We start from the raw sequence: 23,054 nt of genomic DNA, 5'->3' as shown, positions 1-23,054 counted from the left end.
TGCAGTGATACACTATTACAGTATAACACAGTAGCATGGTGACAGTGTAGCTGTGACACAGGTTGTAGTGTTACAGTGTTACAAAATATAGTGTTAAAATTGTATATTATAGTCTTACACCTTTGCAGTGTTATCTTGTAGCAGTGATACACTGTAGTGTTGCAGTGTAGCACTGTAACAGTGTAGCATGTGACGGTGTAGCAATGATACAGTTTGTACTGTTACAGTCTTACAAAATAAAGTGTTACAGTGTTATGTTATAGTCTTACACCTTTACCGTGTTATCTCGTAGCTGTGATGATTTAGCACTCCCGTTTTACCATATTACAGTGAAGCATTGATACAGTTGTGTTACAGTGAAAGTGTCACCGTGTTTTAAACCGTTTACAGTTGTGTTACGGTGACACTTACAATGTCCGATTTAAACAGCAATTCAGTGTAACACTGTCACAAATTCAGTGTAGCAGTGTTAGTGTTACAATTATATTATAGTAGTGTAACAGTCTGGTCCTACTTTATTACAGTGTGGCATTTGTATGGTGTAACTGTGTTGCAGTGGACCGACACTGAGAGCACAAAGGACCTGGAACCTCATTCAGCCATTGGAGACTCTGAACAATAATACTAAACAAAACATTTATATTTTCTGTTTCATAAATGTCTTGCAGATTGAGCATATATTGTGGAATCAAAAAAGAAAGGTTGTATATCTAAAGACACAAGAAAAAAGAAAAAGATTCAACTGATCAGATATTAAATAGATATATGATTTGTATTGCGGTTTTTCTTTTCTTTCTTTTTTCACACAACCTGTGACCGAGTCATTTGATGAAGGACGTAGGAATGTGTATCGGTTTTTATTTTTTATTTTTTTTTTATATAAACGTAATAAAATTAATATATGCGGACCACGTGACGCCACTCGGAAGTGACGCGCGGTGCTCAAAAGAGTTGAGCGAAGCATCTGGATCAGAGCAGCGGCAGCAACGACTCATCTGACGGCAGAGGACAGAGGGACACCCGACCGCGACCCGTACAGGTACCGTACCTCACCGGGGGTCATCGTGTGCGGGACATAGTGCGTGTTCACCTGTGGTTGTGGGGGGAGGGGGGCCGGCGGTGTTTGCGGGACACGGCGGTGTCTGCGCTCTGTTCTGCGGCCTTGCGGACAGGCTACCCCCCCCCCCATCTGTCCGCCGCTGGCCCGGGAGACGACGGACGGGCCGGCGGTGTTCTCCGCGGTGGGACAGGTGTCAGTGTAGACGCAGGGTCCGATGTAGCTGCGGGGGATGGGTGTCCTCAGGGCGGCCGCAGTCTGAGAGCCGAGCCCGCTTGTGGTAACAAAGCCCCGGCCGCGGCTGCTCCGCTCTCCCACTGACAGGTTGCCATCTTTATTCGTGCAGGAACATAACGTCACCTGTAAACAGCAGCCTGTGTGTGAGTGAGTGTGTGTGTGTGTGCGGGTCCCGAGGCTCATCCACTTCGGCCTGTGCTCAGCTATTGCGTTGTGTTCTCTTTGTTGTTGTCAGTTTTTGTGTTGGGACTCATTCTGACACCAGACACCGGAGATCTGCTGAGTTACCGCTGCTCGCTGAGCTGCATGTGTGCGTCGCTGCTTTAATCACAGCTAAAGCTGCCAAGTCGAGCCGATTGGTCGATTAGTTGATCAACATATTTGGATTATTGTATAATCACTTTTAAGGCAACAACAATAATAACAATTACAATAAGATTTAATAAGATTACACTGTATTTACCCCCCAAAAAGTATTGTGCCAGCTTGCTGCAGGATCACAATATACAGCCTACAGAGAATAATGCAATATAAGTATTTAGTCAAAAAAATTTACTGAAAATAGAAATATATATATAGAGTGAATTATAAATGAAAATATGTTTTTATGGAGTAAATGCAGAGCCAATAATCGATATAACAGTAAATCTGACAATAAAATAAGTCAGTAAGGAGTATTGCACATGATATTGAGCATAATATGATGGGGAAATAGTAATATTTTACATAAATAGTAACGTTGCCCATGAATAGTAAAATTGCACATGAATAGTAACATGATCTTCTTAAGTTTGTTGTCAACTGCCTCAACATAATTTTCTTCAGTAGCATTACAACAAAAGTTGGCCATGTAATGCTTATGCATCGTGTGAGCACAGTGAGGAGGTTTCACATAATCGATCAATGTCAGATTTTATAAATGTTTTGCTGTTTAGCATGTATTAGTCATTCTCTGGTCATAAAGAAGAGCACAAAACCACAACCCTCACTCAGAGAAAAAAATAGCCTTTTAACTTTAAATAAATAATAATAATATAAGTATAGATATAGACTCCTGTGAATCATTGTATCTTGATATTATTTTTCGCTCTATCGCCCAACTGAGCTGCCAAGCCTTTTTTGTTTTCACCTTCTGAAATATGAAGATTTTTCTTTATCCCATGAGTCTCTTTAGTTTTATTTAACAGGCATTCCCACTATTTTCTGATACTCTACTGAAAAAAGTTATAATTGTTTTAGAAAGTAGAATGTAGATTAATCAATAATGATAAATAATAATGTTAATGATACATCTTATATAACAGCGCCTTTATAGACACCCAATGAAATCTTACAATATATTATAAATAGACACATAAAAATAGATGTGAAAATCAATCAATCAATAATGAAAATAATAGTCGGGTTATATCCTATTGTGAGCTCATATTCTGCCGTGAGGAGATGCCTCTCTTTAGCTGAAACAAGTCACTTTCAGCTCACTACACAGTTAGTGGTTCATTCAATCTTTAATATTTCCCTGAAAAGTGATGTAACGGTGTTTGTCGCAGCACAGAGACAAACCTCTACCCGAGTTCTCTTCTTCTAATGAGCATCATGTAGAGCAGATGTCAGAGTTGCCTCGGGCAACAGAGCAAAGAAAGTTGTGTAATGCAAATCCTAAATGTGAATTACTGAAACTGTGTGTTACTGAACTGAAACCTTTTTGATAAATTGCAGTTTACAGAATGTTACAAAATTCAACAACGGCTAAAAACAGTGAGATGTTTATGGAACAGAGCTGGTCTTTAAATTTTAAACTCAGTTCTGCAGTGAGTGCTCTGGCAGAGCCACGCCTTGCTCTTGCACTGTGTTAAATTAGGCATACCATGCAAAACACAATACCAGTTTCAAAGAAATAGTTGTAATTCCAGTTATGAATTTGTGTGAACAGATACACGCACAAAGTGAGTGTTACCTGGCAAGGTCATCCCAAACAAGCCCAGTCCTCACTGGACCCCTCACCACAGAATTAGATCATGTGCTCAGTCAATTTCAAACCGTCTCATCACTGAAAGATAAAGAGCTGTGGTTCCTTTAGCACTTGGACTAGTGATGGGCTGATTAATAAACTGTCTGCAGCCATTAAATATGATTTATCTAAAGTGAACGTCTGATCGACCTTAATCGTCTCTAGGACTAGTGAGGAAAAGCTAGGTTAGAAATCAGTTAGCTAAGTCTGAGCTGCTGAAATATATGTCCATTCATCCGTTTTCCATCTGTAATCATTTACTTTGTGGAATTCAGGGGAAAAAAAGAAGCACTTCTCTGTAATGTTAATCAGGTAGTGGAGTGGTAACCTGTGTTATTTTAGATTTCTTGAAATAAAAAAGGTTCCTTGTATTTCCATGGCAACGATTTAGACTCAAGCCGATGTGAGAGTTGGCTCTCGACTCAAAACGTTTCATTGATAAGCAGCAGAGAGACGCCTCGGAGCGTTCTGTTTACAGGGTGTGGATAAGAGGGGAATCATTTATGAAGAGAACAAAGACTCAAAGAATTGCCCATTTGTACGTTTTCATTTGACATTTTTTGTCTATTTGCTCTCCATAATAACCTGCGCTGAATTACAGCATCACTCAATACTCTGCAACCGCAAGCTAGGAAAGATAAATAAATAAATAATAATAACAAATATGAAAATGAATAAAGGGCACATCTTGTGAATCCATAAAATTCCCACTCTACATGCCCATACATTTACTGTTTATGGCCTTCTTGTTGTAACAGGATTTATTCGTTTTTAAATACTATTATGGAAATCAGGAAAAGGGGCCTTTGGCTTGAAAACCTTTTTTATTTATGCAGGCTGTATAGAATTTGGCAAGGAGGATCAATGAATTAATGATAAAAGCTTTTTCCTCAATTTTTCTGTCATGGTTCCAGAATTGTTAGAGTAGGCTGACACTGCCAGACAAGATGGGTTACCATTTCAGATTGAACTGTGCAAAAAGTAAGATAAATATTTGTCTCAGTCTTAAATTGTGAGTAAATTGTGGTGGGATAGTTTTGTGTAGAGAAATGTCCATGCATAGTATCCTGCTGATGGAGCAGTTCTTCATCACACCAGCAGCTCAGCACGCTCTGTTCCAGATGTCTCGGTAGTCGGTTGATGATGGAGCCATTAACACAAATTACAAAACACATTAACACTGTTGTATCTGATTCGATGTGGAGAAACAGCTGGGCAGTTAAATTCACAAGGTTTGATTAGGATCAACACAGACTGATTTGTTGTATGTGAAGTCAAAGGTCTTGTATCATTCTAGACTACTGTGTTTATTATGTTTTCCTACCATTTGTCCTTCTTGATATCTGAGGAAGACTTTTTTTGGAACAGCTCATGTATCAGTGTTGGATTCATACGTTTATCTCATGGATCATTGCGTCAATGATGCATCAGTGGCTTCAAACAAAGCAAATACAGTGACACCTGGTGGTCTGCTACAGTCATAGCAGCAGTCTCCTGTTAGCGTTTTTAGTCTGAGTCCTTTTGTTCAGAAGTGCTGCTGTTACTGTGCTGTAAGATAAAATACACAAGAATATAAAATTATGTTGTTACTTAATATGAATGTACCTTACTGGTGTCGTCTGGGCCCAGTTTCTGTAGCATGATCTTTATCATAAGGTCTGACTACTTGTATGTCTTTGTCACAAGGTATCAGGTGATTTTTTTTTTCTTTTCTTTTTTCTTATTTAAGGTGATGTCCTTCTTGTCTACATCTTTATATTTCTCCGGAGTTTCAGTGTTGTCTCTCTATCTCTGCCTTGCATTAAGTTTAACATGTTTTAAAATAATACTGTGCTTCTCTCTACAGCACCTGTGAGAACGTGACCATAATGAATCCTGTTTACAGCCCTTCCCCAACAGGGGTCCCCTTTACCAATACCAAAGGTTTAGGCTACCCAGGTAATCATTTAAATCCATTTAAAGACTCAAATATCTAAACTCAAGGAAAATATCCTAAAGTCAAAAAACATAAAATTCCTTTTTGCTCTCTCTGTCTTTCTCTTTGTTCATGGCAGCTGGATTCCCTGTTGGCTACGCAGCTGCTCCAGCGTACAATCCAAACATCTACGCAGGAGCAAACGCAGCCTTCCCCGGTGGTAAGAAGAGTGTTTTTGTTAAGATAGTGGCGATTAATGCTTTGCACATACTCACATTATTCTGCTTCATTAAATTGATCAAATTAAACATGTTTGTTCCAATGGTTTTATCTTACAACACTGTAAGAGTACCATAGAAGATTAGAGAATAGCTTTTCCTCACACTACAGCTGTCCAACAGTCAATCAATCAACCTGCGCACATATGAGTCTGATTATTATTTTGTTTCTTTCAGCAAAATACATGATTTATTGTACGGGAAGTTGGAGGAAATATTATAACAATGTTAAAGAAAGCTATTCTTGGATCTGCCCCTTTGTCTGGATCCACACCAAGTCCAGTGTCTTCTTTCCTGGCATTTATCCCATCCTTTCACCAAGTTTCATGAAAATCTGATCTACAAATAGAAGTTTTAGTCCTAAGATTACAACCCCAAAGTGCTCTTAGTTGTCATGTGACTCTCCTCTATAGACACAATAATCATTTGAACTGCATTATGATCATATCACATCAGAGGAAGACGACACAGAGTACTACATGTAAAAAAGTCTAATCATTCCAGCTGCTCTTCAACCACAACCAGAGATTTAAGAGACAGCACATTTAAAACCTGCAGCGCTAACGGCGTCTCCCTCGCTCTCCAGGTTACGCTCCGGGCACTCCTTTCAAAATGTCCTGCTCTCCCAACTCAGGGACTGTCCCTCCATACTCCGCCTCACCCAACCCCTACCCTTCTGCTGTGTACCCTGTCAGGAGCACCTACCCTCAACAGAACCCATATGCACAGGTCTGTACGCCCTCAATTTCTTGTCATGTAGACGGACACTGGTCTCCCTGGTTCACCTCTGTGTTTTCAGCCGTAACATGGTGTTCTGCTCTCCTCCTATCCAGGCGTTAACAGCCTCACAACAGCAGGCCATGTACTACACCCAGCCGCTGTACGCCGCTCCGCCTCATGTGATCCATCACACGACGGTGGTCCAGCCGAACGGGATGCCTGCGGCCATGTACGCCCCGACCATGCCTCACCACCGCAACGGCGTCGCCATGGGGATGGTAGCAGGTACCACCATGGCCATGTCCGCTGGTGAGCCACAGTGTTTTCACACGTCTTAAGTCAAGTCACTTAAATCCTCATTCTAGTTATTTGATATGTCACATTATTGTGGATTTAAGGAGAGGTAAAGAAGAGTTCAAATACAAGTAGAGGTCAAATCCAGCTGTGCTTTAAGTGTAGTTTGTCTGAAAGTGATGGCAAGTTCACACTACGCAACTTGCTGTTAGGAGATTGGGAGTCTTGCGTTCATCATCATGGAGGAGAGGAGAAATGTTTCAGTGGGCGTCACATCACAGTTGTTTGGAAATTGCTTATATTTTTGTAATTTTTCTCAATTTTGCCATTAATATACTAACATTTTCATGGCTCAGGAAAAATGACTTTTGTATTTGATTATTTTCCTCATACACTTTTATACTTTGTGTGGCTCATGCTCTTAGCCGACTCAGTATATATTTATAGTACTTCAAATAAAAGCAATATGCAAAAGTCACCACTTCTTATACCTTCTCCACCACCTCTGCGTCCTCCACTGATTTGTGTGAGATGTCTTCACTGCTAGATATGTATTTGGCAAAGGTGATGTGTCGGAGAGCCCTTTGAAGAATTCACATATAGTGTTTGGCGACTGCTGACTGAACGCCGATTTGGCTCAGACTCAGGATCAGTCTGCGAGTTCCAAAATAAGTTGGCAACTCGAAAATCAGGCTGAGCATGATCTAGTGTGAACAAGGGATACGAGATCAATGGATATCTAAGCAGGAAGATACAGAGCTGTGCTTGAAGAGAACTTAATGAGGTGGAAAAGATTTATTCTTTCCCTTCTCTAATCTCCTTGAACCTCATGATTTATGACAAACATTGTTTAAAGAAATCTTCTGCTCTCACTCTGCTCTTCAGGGACTCTGTTGACCTCTCCATCACCAGCATCTGTTGCCCCCCACCAGATGCCCACATATCGGACTCCTGGCACACCCAGCTACAGCTACGTGCCGCCGCAGTGGTGAAGAGAGGGAAGCGTGAGTATGATGTGCTCATCCGAAACATATCAGCAAAGTCACGCATGGATTTCGACATCAAACTAGCGCCTGTTGTTCTCTCTGCAGGTCAGGAGATGGTAGATATGCATTCACACTCTACTCCAGTGTTTTTTGCTCTCGGCGAAGACCTGCTCTGCCAGAGTTTGCAACCAGTTACTCCTCTTCCAGCATAATGTGAATCTTAAAACCCAACTACATACGGAGAGGGCGCCATTCAGACAAGGAGGTGGTGAAGAATCGGCCCTGTCCCCATTATCCTCTTCCCCTCTTCCCCTTGACGGAATACGACTGCATCCCACGCCACACCCCAGCGCCAGCACCTCTACGACCTGCTGCACATCTCACATCAAACAGCCCCCATGCAAACTTTTTTTTGTGGACTGTCATGCAGGTTTTTATAGCTTCAACTCTTTTAAGTGGTGAAAAGGGAGTTTATTTTTATTTTCTTTTGGGGTACACCTATGATGTTGAATGCATGTGTACATATAGCTATATTAAGTAATGCTAGCTCAATCTACCTGCAGTGACAGATGCAAAATCAACAAAAAGGCACACATCCAAAGGAACTAAAAAGAAAAGTAATAATCTCCGATGCTGAATCACCAGTGACCATGTCTTGTATGTGAAATAAGAAAAGACGAGAAATGTTTGTTCATGCAAAAACATACCTGCACACTCCAGTGCAGACTAAACTGTGCTATTTTCACTGCTTTGTGTTTTGGTGAGTGACGCTAGTTTTGATTGTTTCTTTCAGCGATGCGGCGTTATGCATTGTCATGTCTTACCTTTTTTTTTTTGTATTTTAGGAGAAAGTTGAGACTTTGAGTTTGTGCCTTCGACTGATGGCCATTCCAATAATTAGTCGCTTTACGCATGTTTGATTTTTTTCTGCCCCGTTACACGTTTTAGGACAAACTGCGTTAACTTTTTCAAAAGTCTGGAGCAGCTTTTGATCCCTGCTTGAAACGCTTTGGGTGACATAAAGTAATCACTTATTTTAGCAACAAGTATTCTGGATTTGGGTGCAAGCAGAGGATGTTTTTTTTTTTTATCATTTGCAACCATTGAATGAGTAGGAACAGAGTTGTGTGTGTGTGTGTGAGGGTGGGTGTATGTGTGTGTGTGCTAGACGACTAAAATATAACCCATTAAAATAGTGCCATACAGCTCAACATGAATATTCAACCTACATGCCATTTAGTTCTTAGGTCTGAAGCACTACATCTTTTAATCGCTGCTAAATGTGGACATGTTAGGAAATTATAATGATAATAGTAATGGTCAAACACATACAATTTGTGATTAGCACTACTGAGTAAAGGCACTAATTATTAAAAACAGTTAAGATATTTGACATTTTTGACATTGCTTACCTCAAGGTTCCAGGCTAACCCACCAACATCACTGTTTCAGACATGCTTTTCTATGTTGCCTCAGTCACCTCAGTTTAACGATCTGTTTTGTAAATGTTACTTTTGTGAATTTTGGTTCGTGTTTTGTATTCTAAAGAAAGACCAAAAATAAAAACAAATATAAGAATAAACTGTGTTTTCCATTTTTTTTGTTATTGGGTACTTTTTGGCATCATAGCGTACCAGATATGAAGCGTCAAGAACCTGTCCAGGATAATTTCACAACAAATAAACAAACAAACAAATGGTATTTTCTGGTGGGATTATTTTTATTTTCTATTATTTACTGTTTATTGCACTTATTTCCTGACATTTTATACTATGCACAATGGTTAAACTTGATGATAAATCCAGTTATATATGATTCTCCCTGTACATTTAATGGATGTTTTATAGAACATTTAAGAAGATAAACAATTATAAATAAATTATTTTATTCCTAGAGACTCATACAGATGCAAATAATCATGAATGCTAAATATAATATGATATGATACAATTCCACATTTAGCATTTAGTTTCATACGTGACCTCATTGATTACGAAAATAATATTTAGAGTTAGTAATCGACTTAAATCCGAAATAAACAAAACACGTGCAATCACATGCATCCGGGTAAACCATTCCCTGGAAATTAAAAAGGAATATATCCAATAAAATAAATAGCATTGCAATTTCCCACTTGTCCTGAATGCAGCACACTTGACGTACATAGAATGTGCGGGGCTAAAGACCGGAAGTGGTAGAGGAGCACTCACAACAGAAGAAGAGGGAGTTTTTTCCCAGCATGCAGCGGGGCCCGCCAGTTTTTGATCCTGCAACAAGAAGAGCTGAGTTCATATTAACAACATGTCAGCGTGTTTGTTTTAAAGCTGATAAACTACGAGTTTTAGTGTTTTTTACTGAGGACGTCGTGTATGTGTAAGTGTCATTTAATTCTACCTTCGTTCAAAAGCTTCTGTTTGTTGACATCCCGGTGAAATGGTTGAATTAACAGCAAGAAGGAGCAGACGCGCCATTAGTGTGAAGTTAAACCCCGACAAACAGAATGAATGGTGTTTGTGTCCGTCACTTGTCATTAATTCTCCCAAGGAAATGACGATAAGGATGAGAAAACGAACCAAACCATTATGTGTGTAACGTTTGAAAACATGGCCACAGTTTTAAAATTGTGTTTCCCCCTTATTTTAACGGTGTGGATAAAACCTGTCCTGTGTTCTGTGGAATAGAAGCTACTGTCTGGGTGGGAGTCACCTCCTGAGGGGCCACAGACTAAAAGACCCGTTCTTGGGGCCCCACTGTTGGGGGCTGGCACCCGGAAAACCACCAGGACTAGAGAGATAGTCATTTATTAAGTATAGAGTCATGTGATGCAGCAGATCAGGTTTCTTTTAAAACCCTGAAAGGGCAGACACTTAGTATTCTACTCGGCAGGTGATTGGATGAATAATCAGTCTGTCACGTTATGGCTGCTACACTCAAGAGGATTTTTAAAATGCAACTCATGTTAACAATATGGGAGATTACAGATGTATCAGATTTACAATCATGAGAACGCACACACTGTGCAATCTAATTGGGACAGAGGACCACTCTCTTTGTGCTAATCGGCAAAAGAATAACACTTTATGATACTACTCTGGTCATTTCTCTGGGTCAGTATACACATCATTGTCACAGGATTATGACGTACAACAACAATGTCGGTGTCAAATCCCACACTGCATTTTAAATGTTTATTTTACACTTTAGTAGTATATCCCCCATTCACCATTCCTTTAATACTACACCACTAGGTCAGATTGTCTCCCAAATCAAATTGTAAATATCAAACGTGTTTGTTAGGAGGAGCTAAGTCGCTCCAGCTGTCTTCCTGATTATCTGCTAGTGTTTGCCCAACAGTGACTTCAGAAGACTTAGAATATGTTTCATCTTGAGTGTGGTTCTTTGTTCTTCCTTCATTTAAGAAATCCTCTCCAGTTGTGAGGATGAGCTGCCCAGGGCCGAGCAGTGGGACAAACAAAGCAGCTGAACTCTTTGAGGACTTGTGGAGGCGACTTGGAGAGTGTCACCAGAATTCACTTCAAGGTGACAGACCCCATGATGTGCTGCACGCACATGTGAATTTTCTTTCCCGGCTCCGGTCGATTATCAGATGCTAAAATAAAATTCACTCACAGGTTTGGTGCATTTGTTGCTTTTTATTTTTCAGAACTGGGGGAAAAAGTGGTCAAGTTGAAGAAGGACCGCTGTTTGTAAGTCCACAGTGTCACTCTGCCTCGTACAGACAATTATGGTGAAGATAATAACAATAGTATTTTGAACCTTAGCTTCATGAAGTTATTTATGTCCAGTTTATTACATAGTGTTGTCGTCGCCAGGCACTAAACTTGACCTCGCCTCCGGCGATTTGACAAACGTGTTTGTTGATCCAGGATTTGAAAAGGAATAATTAGACACTTATACATGAAGTTCTGGAAATTGAACATTTATTGTAAAATAAAGAAATACTTACAGAGAGTCTCTGGGGTTCTGCCGGACACGTCACCAGGTTCACTGGATCATGTCGAGAAGAAGCCCAGTTCAATCCTAAGTCCACAGTATATATAATCAGACACAGGGTGGGCACAGAGGCGGTTCTTTTTCCCTGAGGGAATTCAGCCATTGGCCAGATGTACACTGTTTCCTCAAAGTGCAGTTTTTTGCAAGCACATCACTTTCAACTGACCAGGTGTCCCACTACTGTGGCCTTGGCAAACAGGGAGCTTGCTACAGTGGAGAGACCCAGCAGATTAAACATTTCAGGAGGATTTCATATCTTTTTCTCACCACGTTTCATGAAGCACCTCATTGTATTAGTTCTGGCTGATACAATGAATTTCCATCACACACTTTTCTCCGAATTGTATTTTGGGTCAGATTGGCATTCAGATTGATACCTGCTCTTTCAGTGGTCGTGCTCTGGGCCTGACCCTGCGTCTGAGTCAAAAAGATATACATCATTCCAAATATAAGAAACAGTTGTAGCATTATAGATTATATGGATTAAACAGCTAATATTTGTTCACAGGATATAGGTAAAATATAATCACAAAATACAGAGAAACATAGATATCTCAACAGTGTCTACACACATACAAGCATGGAGAGATGTGTCCATAAAATATGTTATGGAAATAACACAAATAGAAACAAGTTTGTGTTTACAGGTTAATTGAAACGCATGTCATGTAGGGAAAATAACAGCTTTAATACCCGAAATGTGAGGAGCTAGAGACATTTACTATTTTGTACTTCAAATGTGTAACAATTAATCACTGTCTGAAACAGATATTGTTGATCGATTAATCATTTGTTTGATTTTGTTGGATTTCTGCAGAGATGCTCAGAGGCTCGAGGTGTTTTACAGTCGCAACCAGCAGCTGAAGGAGCAGAACACAAGCCTGCAGGATGCCATCAGCCTCCTGGAGGAAAGGTAAAGGTACCTTCAGTCCAGGTTAAGTTCAAACCGTATGAAACCATGGAACAGAGAGAGCGACTCTGTTCACTGTTTCCAGGCTCCGAGCAGGAGAATGTGATCGATGTGCCGTGCTAGAGGAGAACCTGAAAAACGACCAGGAACAGAATCTGCGTCTCATCGCTGAACTGAGTGAGTCAACTCATCGTTATTGTTCTTATTCTACTGTCACACCGAGCAGTGACTAACTGAGAGATTAACATTGTAGCTGTTGTAAATAATAATAGTAATAATTATAAAACTTTATTTATTCTGCACTGTTCTTAACAATGTCACAAAGTGCTTAAGGAGAAGAGCGAAAAACCTAAAAGTAAAAAATCAGACAAGGCAGTTGACAAAAAAAAAACGACTCTGGCCACAGAAGAGATAAAGTAGTCATTTTCTGTTGAGCCACCAGCTCTAACATGGTTCCTTTTCCTCAGAGATATCTCAACATCTGCAGGATGGATTGGCTCAAACTGTCAGCGTCCATGTTGGCTGCACAATGACTCCTGATCACTTAGGAGATCGCCTGATTTCAATTTTTCATCTAGTGCCTCTAGACAAGATATAGATAAGTCTGACACCTGCTGGGAAATGTATTCCACAGAGAATGAAAGAAACGGCCTGAAGGATGAAAACAGAAAACTACAAGCTGAAGTGCAGAACTTAAAGATGGCTTGGTAAGATTTTTAAGACAACATTTTTGCCCTGACATTTAAAAAATGTAATTAAATGAGTTACAATTTTGTAAGACAGCTACAAATCCTGCAGTTGTTTCATTTCCACTCATGTTTTCCTCCGTATATTTCTACAGGAGCACTGGTTTATTATTCAAGTCATTCTTGACCTGTTGTTCTTCACAGTGAGTCTATGGTCTCAGTTATTTGTTGCTGTTTCTCTGCTGCTTCTTCAGCTCAGAGCTCCAACGGGCCTCAACCCCAGAACAGGAGGAAGGCTTCATCCCAGACTCACCAGTAATGGCGAGCTCGCTGCCCGTGGCGAACAGACTGAAGAAACGTAAAAATATGGACAAAAGCCGGCGCCTTCAATACACAGAGCAGCCTCTAACCCAGATCAACAACTCGCTCTTCAGTGGTCAGTCTGCTTCGACGTATATTTCAACATGTAACACCCTCATCTGTTTTCTGAATCCCCCATCGACCCAGGGCTTCATGTCTTCAATCTCGTTTTGTTCTTGTCGTTTTAGAGCTGAATAAGAAGCCTGTTGATGCCGCAAAGAATCCTGGAAGAGCAGAAGTGCTTGTACCCGAAACATGTGTCCTGGACTCGTCCCAGATCTCAAGTACGAGTTCATCCTCTATACTCTCTCGTATCATTGTCGTTTTAGAACTAACAGGAAGGACTGGACTCTTAGTTTCTAAGAGATCAGAAACAGGAAACTGATGTCTAGCAGAATATTCCTCCCTTGAACTTCTTGAAGACCTGCTTTGCTCTTTTGTCTTGTGGTCACATTTCTGACATTTGTTTTGCAACACTAATCGGTATAAACCTCAGCTTAATTTGCACAGAAAATGCCACCATGTCTGATCTGATTACATCCTGGTGTTAGGTAGAGCCTCAGAGAGTGGAGACTAATGAATGAATATAATAGTGAAATAAATACTGCCATCATTTATTTTAATCCAACTGCTGTCATTGATTTGGACTCAGGAGCTTGACTCCTGGTCCTGTGTTGTTGTTACTGTAGTTTGAACACGTCCCTGTTTCCTTTCAGATGATGTGATTCCTGATAGAGATGAGGTGGTCGCGGAAACATGCGGCTTCGATCTTCTTGTCAAGCATCACATGGTAGGAAGGGCTCATACAGCTGCAGCCTAATCATTATGTCTTTTTTTGAAACAATAATTAAATCTAACCCTAGACAGTGTAACTCATTTGGTTGTTTCTCCTCTCCTCAGAAAAGTGAAGTGGTTGCAGCGCAGCCGAGAAGCTTGAAGCCTCCCTGGAAAAACAACGTTTCTTTAAAGTAAGTACTGTTGGTGAAAGAAATATTCAAATCCTTTACTCTTTCAAAATACTAGTACAGCAAGGTGAAAGTTACAAGTAAAAGCTTCTTTGATTAAAAATGTAAAATTCAGTATGTAAGTATTATCAGTAAAATATGAATAAAAAACCCACACCATTAACAGCCATGTTGGTTCTCGTGTCTAAAGACCCTGTGGCTCCTCCTCCACACTGATCCACAGTCCAGACTCTACTTCGGAAAGGTCCCTGTCTCTCCTCCCCCGAGTCAAGAGGTTATCAGTGGACGGCTCCATTCAAAATGCTAAAAGGAAGAAGGAGGAAATTCAGAGGAAAGAGGACACGAAACACAGGATCCAGGAGCGGGTGGACGCACAGAAGGAAGGCAAACACATAGAGCCCGAAGTGATCGAGCGCACCTCCACACCGAATCAAAGTCTCATGAAGCAGCCACCGGACAGCAAGGATACAGAGAAACAGGTGTTGTACAGGAACCAATTTGAGTTTCTTGGCTTCTATATCCGGTTACCTATATATTTACATAGGTTGTATGTTATCTGTTCAACAGGTTCATTCAGGACAAAAGGAGCCCAATGTTTTTCCTGCAAGTCCAGTTTTCAAGAAACCAGACGGGAAGCGTAAAGGATCGGGGGACGGTGTTGGGAGGAGAAGAAACGCATCACATGACCAACATGAAGCAGAGAATGGCGAGTTGCTGTCCTTCACAGTGAAGATCTTTTGAATCTTGTCTCTGATTGTCCGTTCAGTTGATTTTAACGTGACTGTTGACTTGTGCTCCCGCAGCGGAAAGGAAATACAAGGTGGAGCCCATGTGGAGCATTGACCCTGCGCTCGCCCTGTCCATGTACGACAGCGAGCAGAGAGGAGACGAGGTACAGTCACATGACCTCACTTTGTTTGTGTTGTTTATAAAACGTTGTCTTCGGTCATTCTGTAGTATTTAAAGACAAATATCCTGCTAGTTTTCAGGTGTCACCTAACGGCTGCTGCTCCTGGTTGTTTATGAAGGTTTTCTGTGATCTGCACAAGTCTTAACCTTTCAAAGTTAACGTGAATGAAACCTTGAAAAACAGCATCTGGATCTACTGGATATATGAACCCAGGTTTTGTTTGTCTTTTAGCAAACAGAGGAACAGTGTCATGAAGAACTCGAGGACACCGACTGCACTTGGGTTAGTCACAGTTTACTCCAGGGTCGGGGAGAGAATGACCGGGACAGAGAGGACAGTGTTACAGGTAAAAACACCAACCAAAACTTGAATGGCTCTCAGAGAGTGCACACCTCCACCAAACACCAACAGTCCCCACAGGAAACCACATTTAAATTCAAGCGATCTGCACCAGATAACACACACTCATAAATGTCAGTCCCCTAAACATGTCCGATTTATTTAAAACAAAATCTAGATTCTACTGTATGAATTATTCTCTGAGAAATGTTGAAAAATATCCTTTTAGGTTATTCTTGGATCTACACCATAATTTATTGGAAAGTTCCTTGGCCCATGTCCCATCCTTCCACAACTTTACCTAGTGTGGAAATCCATTCTGTTGTTTTTATTAAATCTTAAAATCAAGCCGACACACAGCATACTGAAAGGGGTGAAAACACATCGTTCTTGATGGAGGTAATAACACTCAAGATCATGAGCACAAGTTGATTCTGTCAGTGCAGAAAATGAAAACGTTGTTATAAACCATCTTGAATGCGCTGTGGTTAAATCCTAAGTAACAGTTTCATTCTTCTTCGTCTCCAGGACTCGGCGGAAAGGCGAATGACAGTTTGGACATGATGTTTGACACTTCGGCTAATGGGGAATACAAGTCTTTCACCTGTTCACACGTAGGCCAAAGCCAGCACTGTGGTGGTGGGGATGATGATGATGATGATGATGAAGAAGAGGAGGAAGAAGAAGAAGAAAAGGACGATAGTAGGTTTCATACTAATAGTAACTTTGTTAGTCATCATGTAATTAATCAGATGAGGTCAGCTCTTGAACTTTAGCTTGTTTGTTTCCTGAAACAGAACGAGATGCTCCTGAAAACTCTCCAGGTCAAAGCAAATCACGGTGAGCCGGTCAGACATCCACTTGTATTTCTATATTTCATGCTTTGTCATAATTGATGGTGAACAGATAATGGAAGAAAGAAAAGACTGGAGCTGAGGTTTGTCAGTTTCTCACAGCCTGATTTTTCTCTCTGGCTCAGACAACCAACATTTGCTCATGTGGTGGTAGTTCGTAAGAAAGACGAGAGAAGAAAACTGAAGGGCACTACCTGCAAGGAATGTGAAATTGTAAGTATTTTGATTTTAAAGTCAAACAAGTTTTAATATCGATCCTTTATTTTTTTTAAGTATACTTGTTTTTCTTCCAGTATTATGCTCATCTCCCAGAGGAGGAAAAGCAGAAGAAGTTGTCCGCCTGCTCGAGGCACCGCTTTCTTTACATTCCTCCTTCTACTCCGGAAAACTTCTGGGAAGTTGGATTCCCATCCACACAAACATGCATTGATAGAGGTAATTTAACAATCCAGTACAGTACAGTATAGTAGTGGAGCATTAAAGGAGCATTTTGACCAACATGCTCTCTCACACCCTGGTGCTTTAGAATACAGGGAAATCAATGCATTATCTGGTAAACTGAGATGAATAGGGCCAGAGCAACAAATGGATGTTTAACATTTCTGTCTTGTGATGTATTTTTGAGGCCTTTAACAGGCTTGATAACCTTGCACACATGCACGTCCTGTCAGGCAGAAATTGAAAGACTTTTCTCCTTGTTTTCACAGGTTACATCAATGAGGAGAAGAAACCCCAGGTTCGCTCACGGAGAAGAACACCCTTAAATGCTTTTTTCTCCCCAAAGCAGAAGAGCTGAAGAAGTTTGACTTCATTTACAGCAAGTAAATAACATGAGAGAAGAAGTTTATTACTGTATTTAAACTTCACTGAGGACAGTGAAGCTTTCACCTGACTGTACAGACTGTAGATACTATGTGTGCTTGTGATGTGATTAGATAAATAAAAGTTACTATATGCCTTAAGAGTTTTGGAAACGCCACGGTTCTTCATTCAAGTAGATTGAACATAATTCAATATTTCCCACAAGCCGTTTTCAGAAAGGAAAATTTCCATAAAATGTCTGAAGCAGCTGACTCTGACATTTGAATTCTCACATACAGCCCCCCCGGATAATTTCAGGAAAATTAATTCACTTATCACACCTTAAGATGTTTAAAGAACGTCTCTTCTGTTGAAACTAATTTCAGACTTCTACAGTGAAACCTCCATCCAGTTCTGGATATTTTCAGATGAAATCTAAGACAGACAACTTATTACTGAGATCATTTTATTTGGTCGGCAGGTTAAACACCAAAGATTAGAAAAGTGAAAAAATATAAACATGTTCTCTTCATTGAAGTGAAAGCTGCTGTTTGTCAAAACTGAGGTTCTCTGTCAGAATACACCAGCAGGGCCTCCCCGACATGACTGAGCAGCACACTGCAACCACATAACAACATGAGCAGTTAACATCAGCAGCAGGTTCAAAAGGATCCATGTGGTTCCGATGGGTTCGTAGGTTCCAGAAAGTTGAATTTCAAACATAATCTCATAAAAAGTAGTAAAAAGTTAGACAGGAGAATCTAAAGAATAATTCTCCTGATCATGCACCTTCAGTGGTGACACTACTTCATCACAGAACCTAAACATTAGCCTGCAGGGAATAAAAGCAGCTGAGAAACTCACCAAATCAGAGATGGAGTGTTTATTTCCATGGAGAAAACCAAAGGAGAGAGGCACATGGCAGATACCTGGGGGCAAAGGATGAACAAATGTAGTTAGGGTTATCTGGTTAATCTGGTTTTATCTGAATTGAAATCATAGCTTTGGTGTCAACTTTGAAAAGTAATTATTCTAATTCTGTCGCGGCAAACAAAGAATTATAACTAAATATGAATAGAAATGTGATTGATATTCACCTTTGATATAAAACACCAGATCCTAAAGTGCTCGAGGGAGATTCCACTCTTTAGTTTGACGGTGGCCAACAGCAGAAGAAACCCCAGCAGGGCGCTGTGGACCACAAATTCAAACACTGTAAAATCAGTTACTATATAGAAACAACAATTGTAATTAAAACTATTATGACATTCAGTTTTTAGAACACTGCTTACAAAGTATTTTTCTGAAGAAAAGAGTAGAAATCAAATAAAAAATCCACCCATGTATTTTCTATTTTCAACCTGTAAAACTAAGGTCATATTTCCTAGAGCCATTGTTCCTGGAGGATTTTAATCAATACAATAAAATAAATACAGATCCAATAGATGCAGTGCTCAGTGCTGATTCATTATAAGGACACAAAGCTACGAAGTACCTGGCACAGCAGCCACAGTGAAATGTGTAGGACTGGAGGGAGGGGAACTCCATGGCAGCCATGAGGTCGCCTGCAGAGAAACCATGATGTGATGCAATGTGAAAGTGAAATGAGAAATGATGGGGAGCATCAGCCGAGTGGATTCCTACCTGTTGGATGAGCAGCAGCCGCCAGCAGCAGAAAACTGAGAGGAAAAGATCAAATCAGTCACTGACAACAACTGAAGCTGCACCAGCTGCCACTTTTATCTACTGATATCAAAGGAGACATATTCAGGTTTTTAATTTTAATTTGGATTATTTAACCTGGACATGCTTCAATGAGTTTTGCTCTCACATACAGCACATCTGGAAAATGTCGAAAAAATTCCGTAGCATGTCAGAAACCAGCCTTCGAGTAGTTCCTTCTTACCTGAACAGGTAGTTGATGCACTGTATTTCAAGGTCACTAAAATGAAAAGAAATGACAGTGTCAGTGAACTGGTTTGACAACTTTAATAAAGCGTAGAGTCTATACTTAACATGAGAGAAGGGTCCGGAACATACCTTAAATTACTGGGCTGGTAATGACCTTGAATCACCCTGTATGCACCTGAAACATGAATCAGAACATCTGCTTTAGACTTCTGGCCATTCTCTATTTAAGTTAATCATTTACTTGATTTTATAAGTAACTCTCTTATATCTAATTCAGATATTCCCTTTGATGTGTAAGAGCCAGAGCAGTGATGGGAAGAGAGTCTAGTACATTCTCATTTTCACATGCTGAAGACTTTCAATCCATTTTCTACAGTGGTACAGATCAGACAGACTTTACTCACCGACACAGAACAGATGAGCAACGGCCCACAGGTACCCACTGTTGTCAAACTACAAAGAGGGGAGAGGTGAAGCCGACACTTGATAAACTCTGACGATGGACTGCTTATGAGAAATTCATAATTTGATTCTAATGTATTTTTACCTGCGGGTCATAGAGGGGAAGGTTGATGGCTGAAAGCAGCATGAGGCAGATGCTGTGAAAAGAAAAACGTTTTAAGCTTCAGGGAACTTTTCATTATCATAATTCGGATTTGTTCAAATAATCTTTCATACATCTGTTTATCTGTAGTCATTACTGTTGCTTTTATGTGACTTTTAACGTAACTTTATGTGGAAGAAGAAAGAAACAAAAAGCACAAACCTGATAAATGTCATCCAGCGCATCTTCTGTAGTTGGAAAGAGATGATGATGATAAGCGGTGTGCCACAGAGCTGTACGTGTTTATATCGTAGACCGTCTATAAAGATGGACGACGCGTCCCCACTTCCTCCCACTGGCCAGAAATGAAGCTAAAACAACCCAGATACTAACGACGGTGCCATCTTGCCCCAATGAAATAATTTGGAGCCAGAGTCGGTGCAGCAGCAACCAGGAGATGGAGCTGCGGTGTCAAGGTCACGTTGATACATGCACTCGACCAATGGTGAAGTCCGTCTCGGCTGTCAATCATGATGTTTCACCCCATTCGTATAGCATCGAATAAGACATCAAAACCAAATTTATCAGAACACTTGAATATTAATCTGTAATTACCAAAAATTACATAAACTTTGGGGAAATTCAATTTGCCTTTTTAGATTGGTCCATGTCCCACACACTAACATGGAGGAGGATGGATTTAGGACCTATACCACAGCCAGCCACCAGGGGGTGATCGAGATCTTTTGCCTTCTCTTTTGAGGAGCTTTCCTGTCGTCCATCTTTATGCACAGTCTATGGTTCACATATAAAGTGCAGGTTCTTACCTCTCTACGAACAACCTTCAGGATTGTGTAGCTAACAACATGAGAGGAATTCTGGAGTGTGAAGAAAAAAGGGATTTCCTGCAAGGGGAGAGAAAACACGCACTTCCCTTATAACACTGCTGCAGCCACCTGATTCGTCCAATCCTGGGAATGGCCTCCTCAGTCTTATACATCCTTTAAGAATACCATGATTTTAACTGTAGGAGGTTTCTGGACGTACAATGTGTGATAAGGCTCTGGATCCAGCATATATGTTTCCTACGAACAGGAGGGAGGCCGGGAGCCAGGGCAGAGCAGCCGATCTGTAACACAACGTTAAAACACATCACACCACGGACAGAGTCGGCATGCACCTGGTTACGAATCCTTTGAGTCTCCGAGCAGTACCTGGTGATGCGGCTCATCTCCACCCATCCCAGCTTCCAGAAGAGCAGGAGAAGAAGAGCCCCGATGAACGTCTGCCATCTGAGAACATGATTTAGTCTCGAAAGTGAACATAAACAGTAATTTTCATAGACTCTAGACCACATGTCCCCAAAGCGTCTCGATCTCTACCTAGTGGCTGGCTGCAGCATTGGCCATAAGTCCTGCCACCAATGTGTTATTTTAAAGGACAACAAATTAAGAAGTTTCAAAGGCTGTTTGTGTCATTTTAGGTAGTTCTTATCACATTGATGTTCAAATGTTCATTTTTCAAATAAGTTTGGTTATAATGAGTTATTTGATGCTATAAAGAAATAAAATGTTAAGATACGGCACAAGATGGCAGCATTCGTATTTAGAATATTTATAGTGGGAGGAATTGGAGACATGTTGTCCATCTTTATTCACACTTATGTACAGGGAGCAGAGAAGCAATTTAACATTAAGCAATGTAGACTCTAAATCCTTTCTTTTCAAGGACCATAAAGATTGTCTATTAACTGAGTTACCTACAGAAACAATTGTTAACTATGTCGATAATTGATAAAAAATCTGAACCTTTCTCTATTTTCTGCCAATTTAGAGACAAAATGAAGAGAATCACAAACTGCAGCCAAATAAACTGCGCAGATATTCCTCTCACCAACACTTTGACCTTTAAGGACACAGCTGGCAGCAGGTGTGTTAACATTTCAGCCCATAATGACCGTGACAGGATTCAACTACTCACCCTTGAAATAACGTTGGATATGTGAATTTTAACACAGACAGGACAAACTGAAAAAAGAGGAGAAAAAACAATTAGATCCAGGTAGTTGTCTTATCTTCATTATAAAATACAGTGACACTTCATCGCTTATTAAATCGGGGCAATATAACAATAACAGATATTAACACAATATACAGAAATTGCATTAATATAAATAAAACTAAAGTGCTATGCATTGTGTGATCACACTGAGGACGTATATCACATCATTGATCTACCTTGTGTTTGTAAGATCTATTGTTTTATTAAGTGTTTGTCGTTCTCTGCTCTTAAAGGAGAGTTTTAAACCACAACCTTCACTCAGTCTTTAAACTTCAAATAAACTAGAACAGATCTCAGTAGACGGCAAACATCCGCCAAGGCCCATCAGTCCCCTTTAAGTCAACAAACCAAATTGCACACACTCAAAGATTCCTATCAGTTCCCTAGGTGCGGCAGATTTGAATCCATCAAGTAGTTTTCATGCAATGCTGCTAACAAACAAATAAACAAACGAACAAACAAGCAAACGCAGATGAAAACGTCTCATCATTGGCCAAGGTATCAATATTATCGAGATAATTATTGGTGTATCGACGATATAATCGATATTTATTATCAACCAACAACTTTTGTGTTAACTTGTTGCTCTTCACTTCCTGTTCGTGTTCACCCTGCTGTTCTGATGAGCCACAATCTGATCATGAATCGATCTAAAGTGACAGTTTTGGCTGGTTATTGATTATTGATGACGTTTTGGTCGCAGTCCCCCCCCCCTACCCTATGAGGGACTTTGTGCAGCGGTGAAGAGTTGAAGAATTGGCACAGCGGTGATGACAGGATGTCGTGTGGGGTTCGAACTCCACTCTCACCTTGTTGGTGAAATAAGACACCACGAAGACGAGGCTGAAGACGCAGCCGCTGATGTGACGTCTCCATGACATGTTGACCCCTGAAGGGACATGATCATGGTCCGATCCCCTGCGTGTTGGCTCCGATGAAAGTACACAACACGCACATCTGCACACAAACTTCCCTGCACAGTAGACACGTCACCACAAAGATCGTTTATGCACCGCAGCCTACCAGATCTTTACATACTCACACGTCCAGGCACCCGAGGTCTTACTCCACATGAATCTTCTGATTCGATTAATCGGACATTTGCATATAGCAGCATGTTTATCCGAAAATTGAAAAATTGAAAAAAACGAATTTACAACAAAATCAAGAATGAAACAACTCCTGTGGCATCAAATCATGT

General features: G+C 40.5%; 3 protein-coding genes across 4 annotated transcripts; 2 read left to right on the top strand and 1 right to left on the bottom strand.

Annotated features, from left to right (window-relative positions):
• Positions 1-934: 934 nt before the first annotated feature.
• On the top strand, positions 935-9,080 carry fam168b (family with sequence similarity 168 member B). Its single transcript, XM_053412002.1, has 7 exons — positions 935-1,039; positions 5,152-5,243; positions 5,360-5,440; positions 6,085-6,227; positions 6,332-6,527; positions 7,398-7,516; positions 7,604-9,080. The coding sequence occupies exons 2-6, from the start codon at positions 5,174-5,176 to the stop codon at positions 7,502-7,504; spliced, it is 597 nt and encodes a 198-aa protein (XP_053267977.1). The 5' UTR covers positions 935-1,039; positions 5,152-5,173; the 3' UTR covers positions 7,505-7,516; positions 7,604-9,080.
• Positions 9,081-9,860: 780 nt separating this feature from the next.
• rbbp8 (retinoblastoma binding protein 8) lies at positions 9,861-17,498 on the top strand. Its single transcript, XM_053413067.1, has 19 exons — positions 9,861-9,871; positions 10,918-11,038; positions 11,163-11,205; positions 12,330-12,425; positions 12,508-12,599; positions 13,057-13,129; positions 13,363-13,544; positions 13,657-13,752; positions 14,185-14,258; positions 14,369-14,436; positions 14,624-14,912; positions 15,001-15,159; positions 15,254-15,325; positions 15,575-15,689; positions 16,211-16,384; positions 16,480-16,522; positions 16,662-16,749; positions 16,830-16,971; positions 17,244-17,498. The coding sequence occupies exons 2-19, from the start codon at positions 10,939-10,941 to the stop codon at positions 17,330-17,332; spliced, it is 1,995 nt and encodes a 664-aa protein (XP_053269042.1). The 5' UTR covers positions 9,861-9,871; positions 10,918-10,938; the 3' UTR covers positions 17,333-17,498.
• A 288-nt stretch (positions 17,499-17,786) lies between these two features.
• On the bottom strand, positions 17,787-22,882 carry LOC128425570 (transmembrane protein 241). 2 transcript variants are annotated; one of them, XM_053412240.1, is made up of 15 exons: positions 22,663-22,878; positions 21,773-21,819; positions 21,007-21,084; positions 20,840-20,921; positions 20,620-20,697; positions 20,015-20,040; positions 19,796-19,847; positions 19,653-19,701; positions 19,378-19,423; positions 19,244-19,279; positions 18,982-19,016; positions 18,833-18,902; positions 18,435-18,528; positions 18,202-18,266; positions 17,787-17,955 (listed from the first exon to the last, which is right to left on the bottom strand). In XM_053412240.1, the coding sequence occupies exons 1-15, from the start codon at positions 22,732-22,734 to the stop codon at positions 17,892-17,894; spliced, it is 894 nt and encodes a 297-aa protein (XP_053268215.1). In that variant the 5' UTR covers positions 22,735-22,878; the 3' UTR covers positions 17,787-17,891. The 2 variants fall into 2 exon arrangements, with proteins under 2 accessions (XP_053268215.1, XP_053268216.1); XM_053412241.1 differs by lacking the exon at positions 20,840-20,921 and having other exon boundaries at positions 20,973-21,084; positions 22,663-22,882.
• Between the last annotated feature and the right edge of the window lie 172 nt (positions 22,883-23,054).

The sequence above is a fragment of the Pleuronectes platessa genome, chromosome 20 (assembly GCF_947347685.1).
Source record: "Pleuronectes platessa chromosome 20, fPlePla1.1, whole genome shotgun sequence".
Lineage (NCBI taxonomy): Eukaryota > Metazoa > Chordata > Actinopteri > Pleuronectiformes > Pleuronectidae > Pleuronectes > Pleuronectes platessa.
The sequence above is the reverse complement of the archived record's forward strand: the minus strand, read 5'-3'. Positions and strand labels throughout refer to the sequence as shown.

What these genes read in the sequence shown, in the direction of transcription:
- LOC128425570 (XM_053412240.1), bottom strand. Translation starts at nt 22,734, where the DNA reads ATGTCATGGAGACGTCACATCAGCGGCTGCGTCTTCAGCCTCGTCTTC. An exon ending in TACCAGCCCAGTAATTTAAG is followed by an intron (nt 19,280 to 19,377) that starts GTATGTTCCGGA and finishes TTTTCATTTTAG; the next exon opens with TGACCTTGAAATACAGTGCA. An exon ending in GGCTGCTGCTCATCCAACAG is followed by an intron (nt 18,903 to 18,981) that starts GTAGGAATCCAC and finishes GTTTCTCTGCAG; the next exon opens with GCGACCTCATGGCTGCCATG.
- fam168b (XM_053412002.1), top strand. Translation starts at nt 5,174, where the DNA reads ATGAATCCTGTTTACAGCCCTTCCCCAACAGGGGTCCCCTTTACCAAT. An exon ending in AAACGCAGCCTTCCCCGGTG is followed by an intron (nt 5,441 to 6,084) that starts GTAAGAAGAGTG and finishes CTCGCTCTCCAG; the next exon opens with GTTACGCTCCGGGCACTCCT. An exon ending in AACAGAACCCATATGCACAG is followed by an intron (nt 6,228 to 6,331) that starts GTCTGTACGCCC and finishes CCTCCTATCCAG; the next exon opens with GCGTTAACAGCCTCACAACA.
- rbbp8 (XM_053413067.1), top strand. Translation starts at nt 10,939, where the DNA reads ATGAGCTGCCCAGGGCCGAGCAGTGGGACAAACAAAGCAGCTGAACTC. An exon ending in TTGAAGAAGGACCGCTGTTT is followed by an intron (nt 11,206 to 12,329) that starts GTAAGTCCACAG and finishes GGATTTCTGCAG; the next exon opens with AGATGCTCAGAGGCTCGAGG. An exon ending in GCGAGTTGCTGTCCTTCACA is followed by an intron (nt 15,160 to 15,253) that starts GTGAAGATCTTT and finishes AGGAAATACAAG; the next exon opens with GTGGAGCCCATGTGGAGCAT.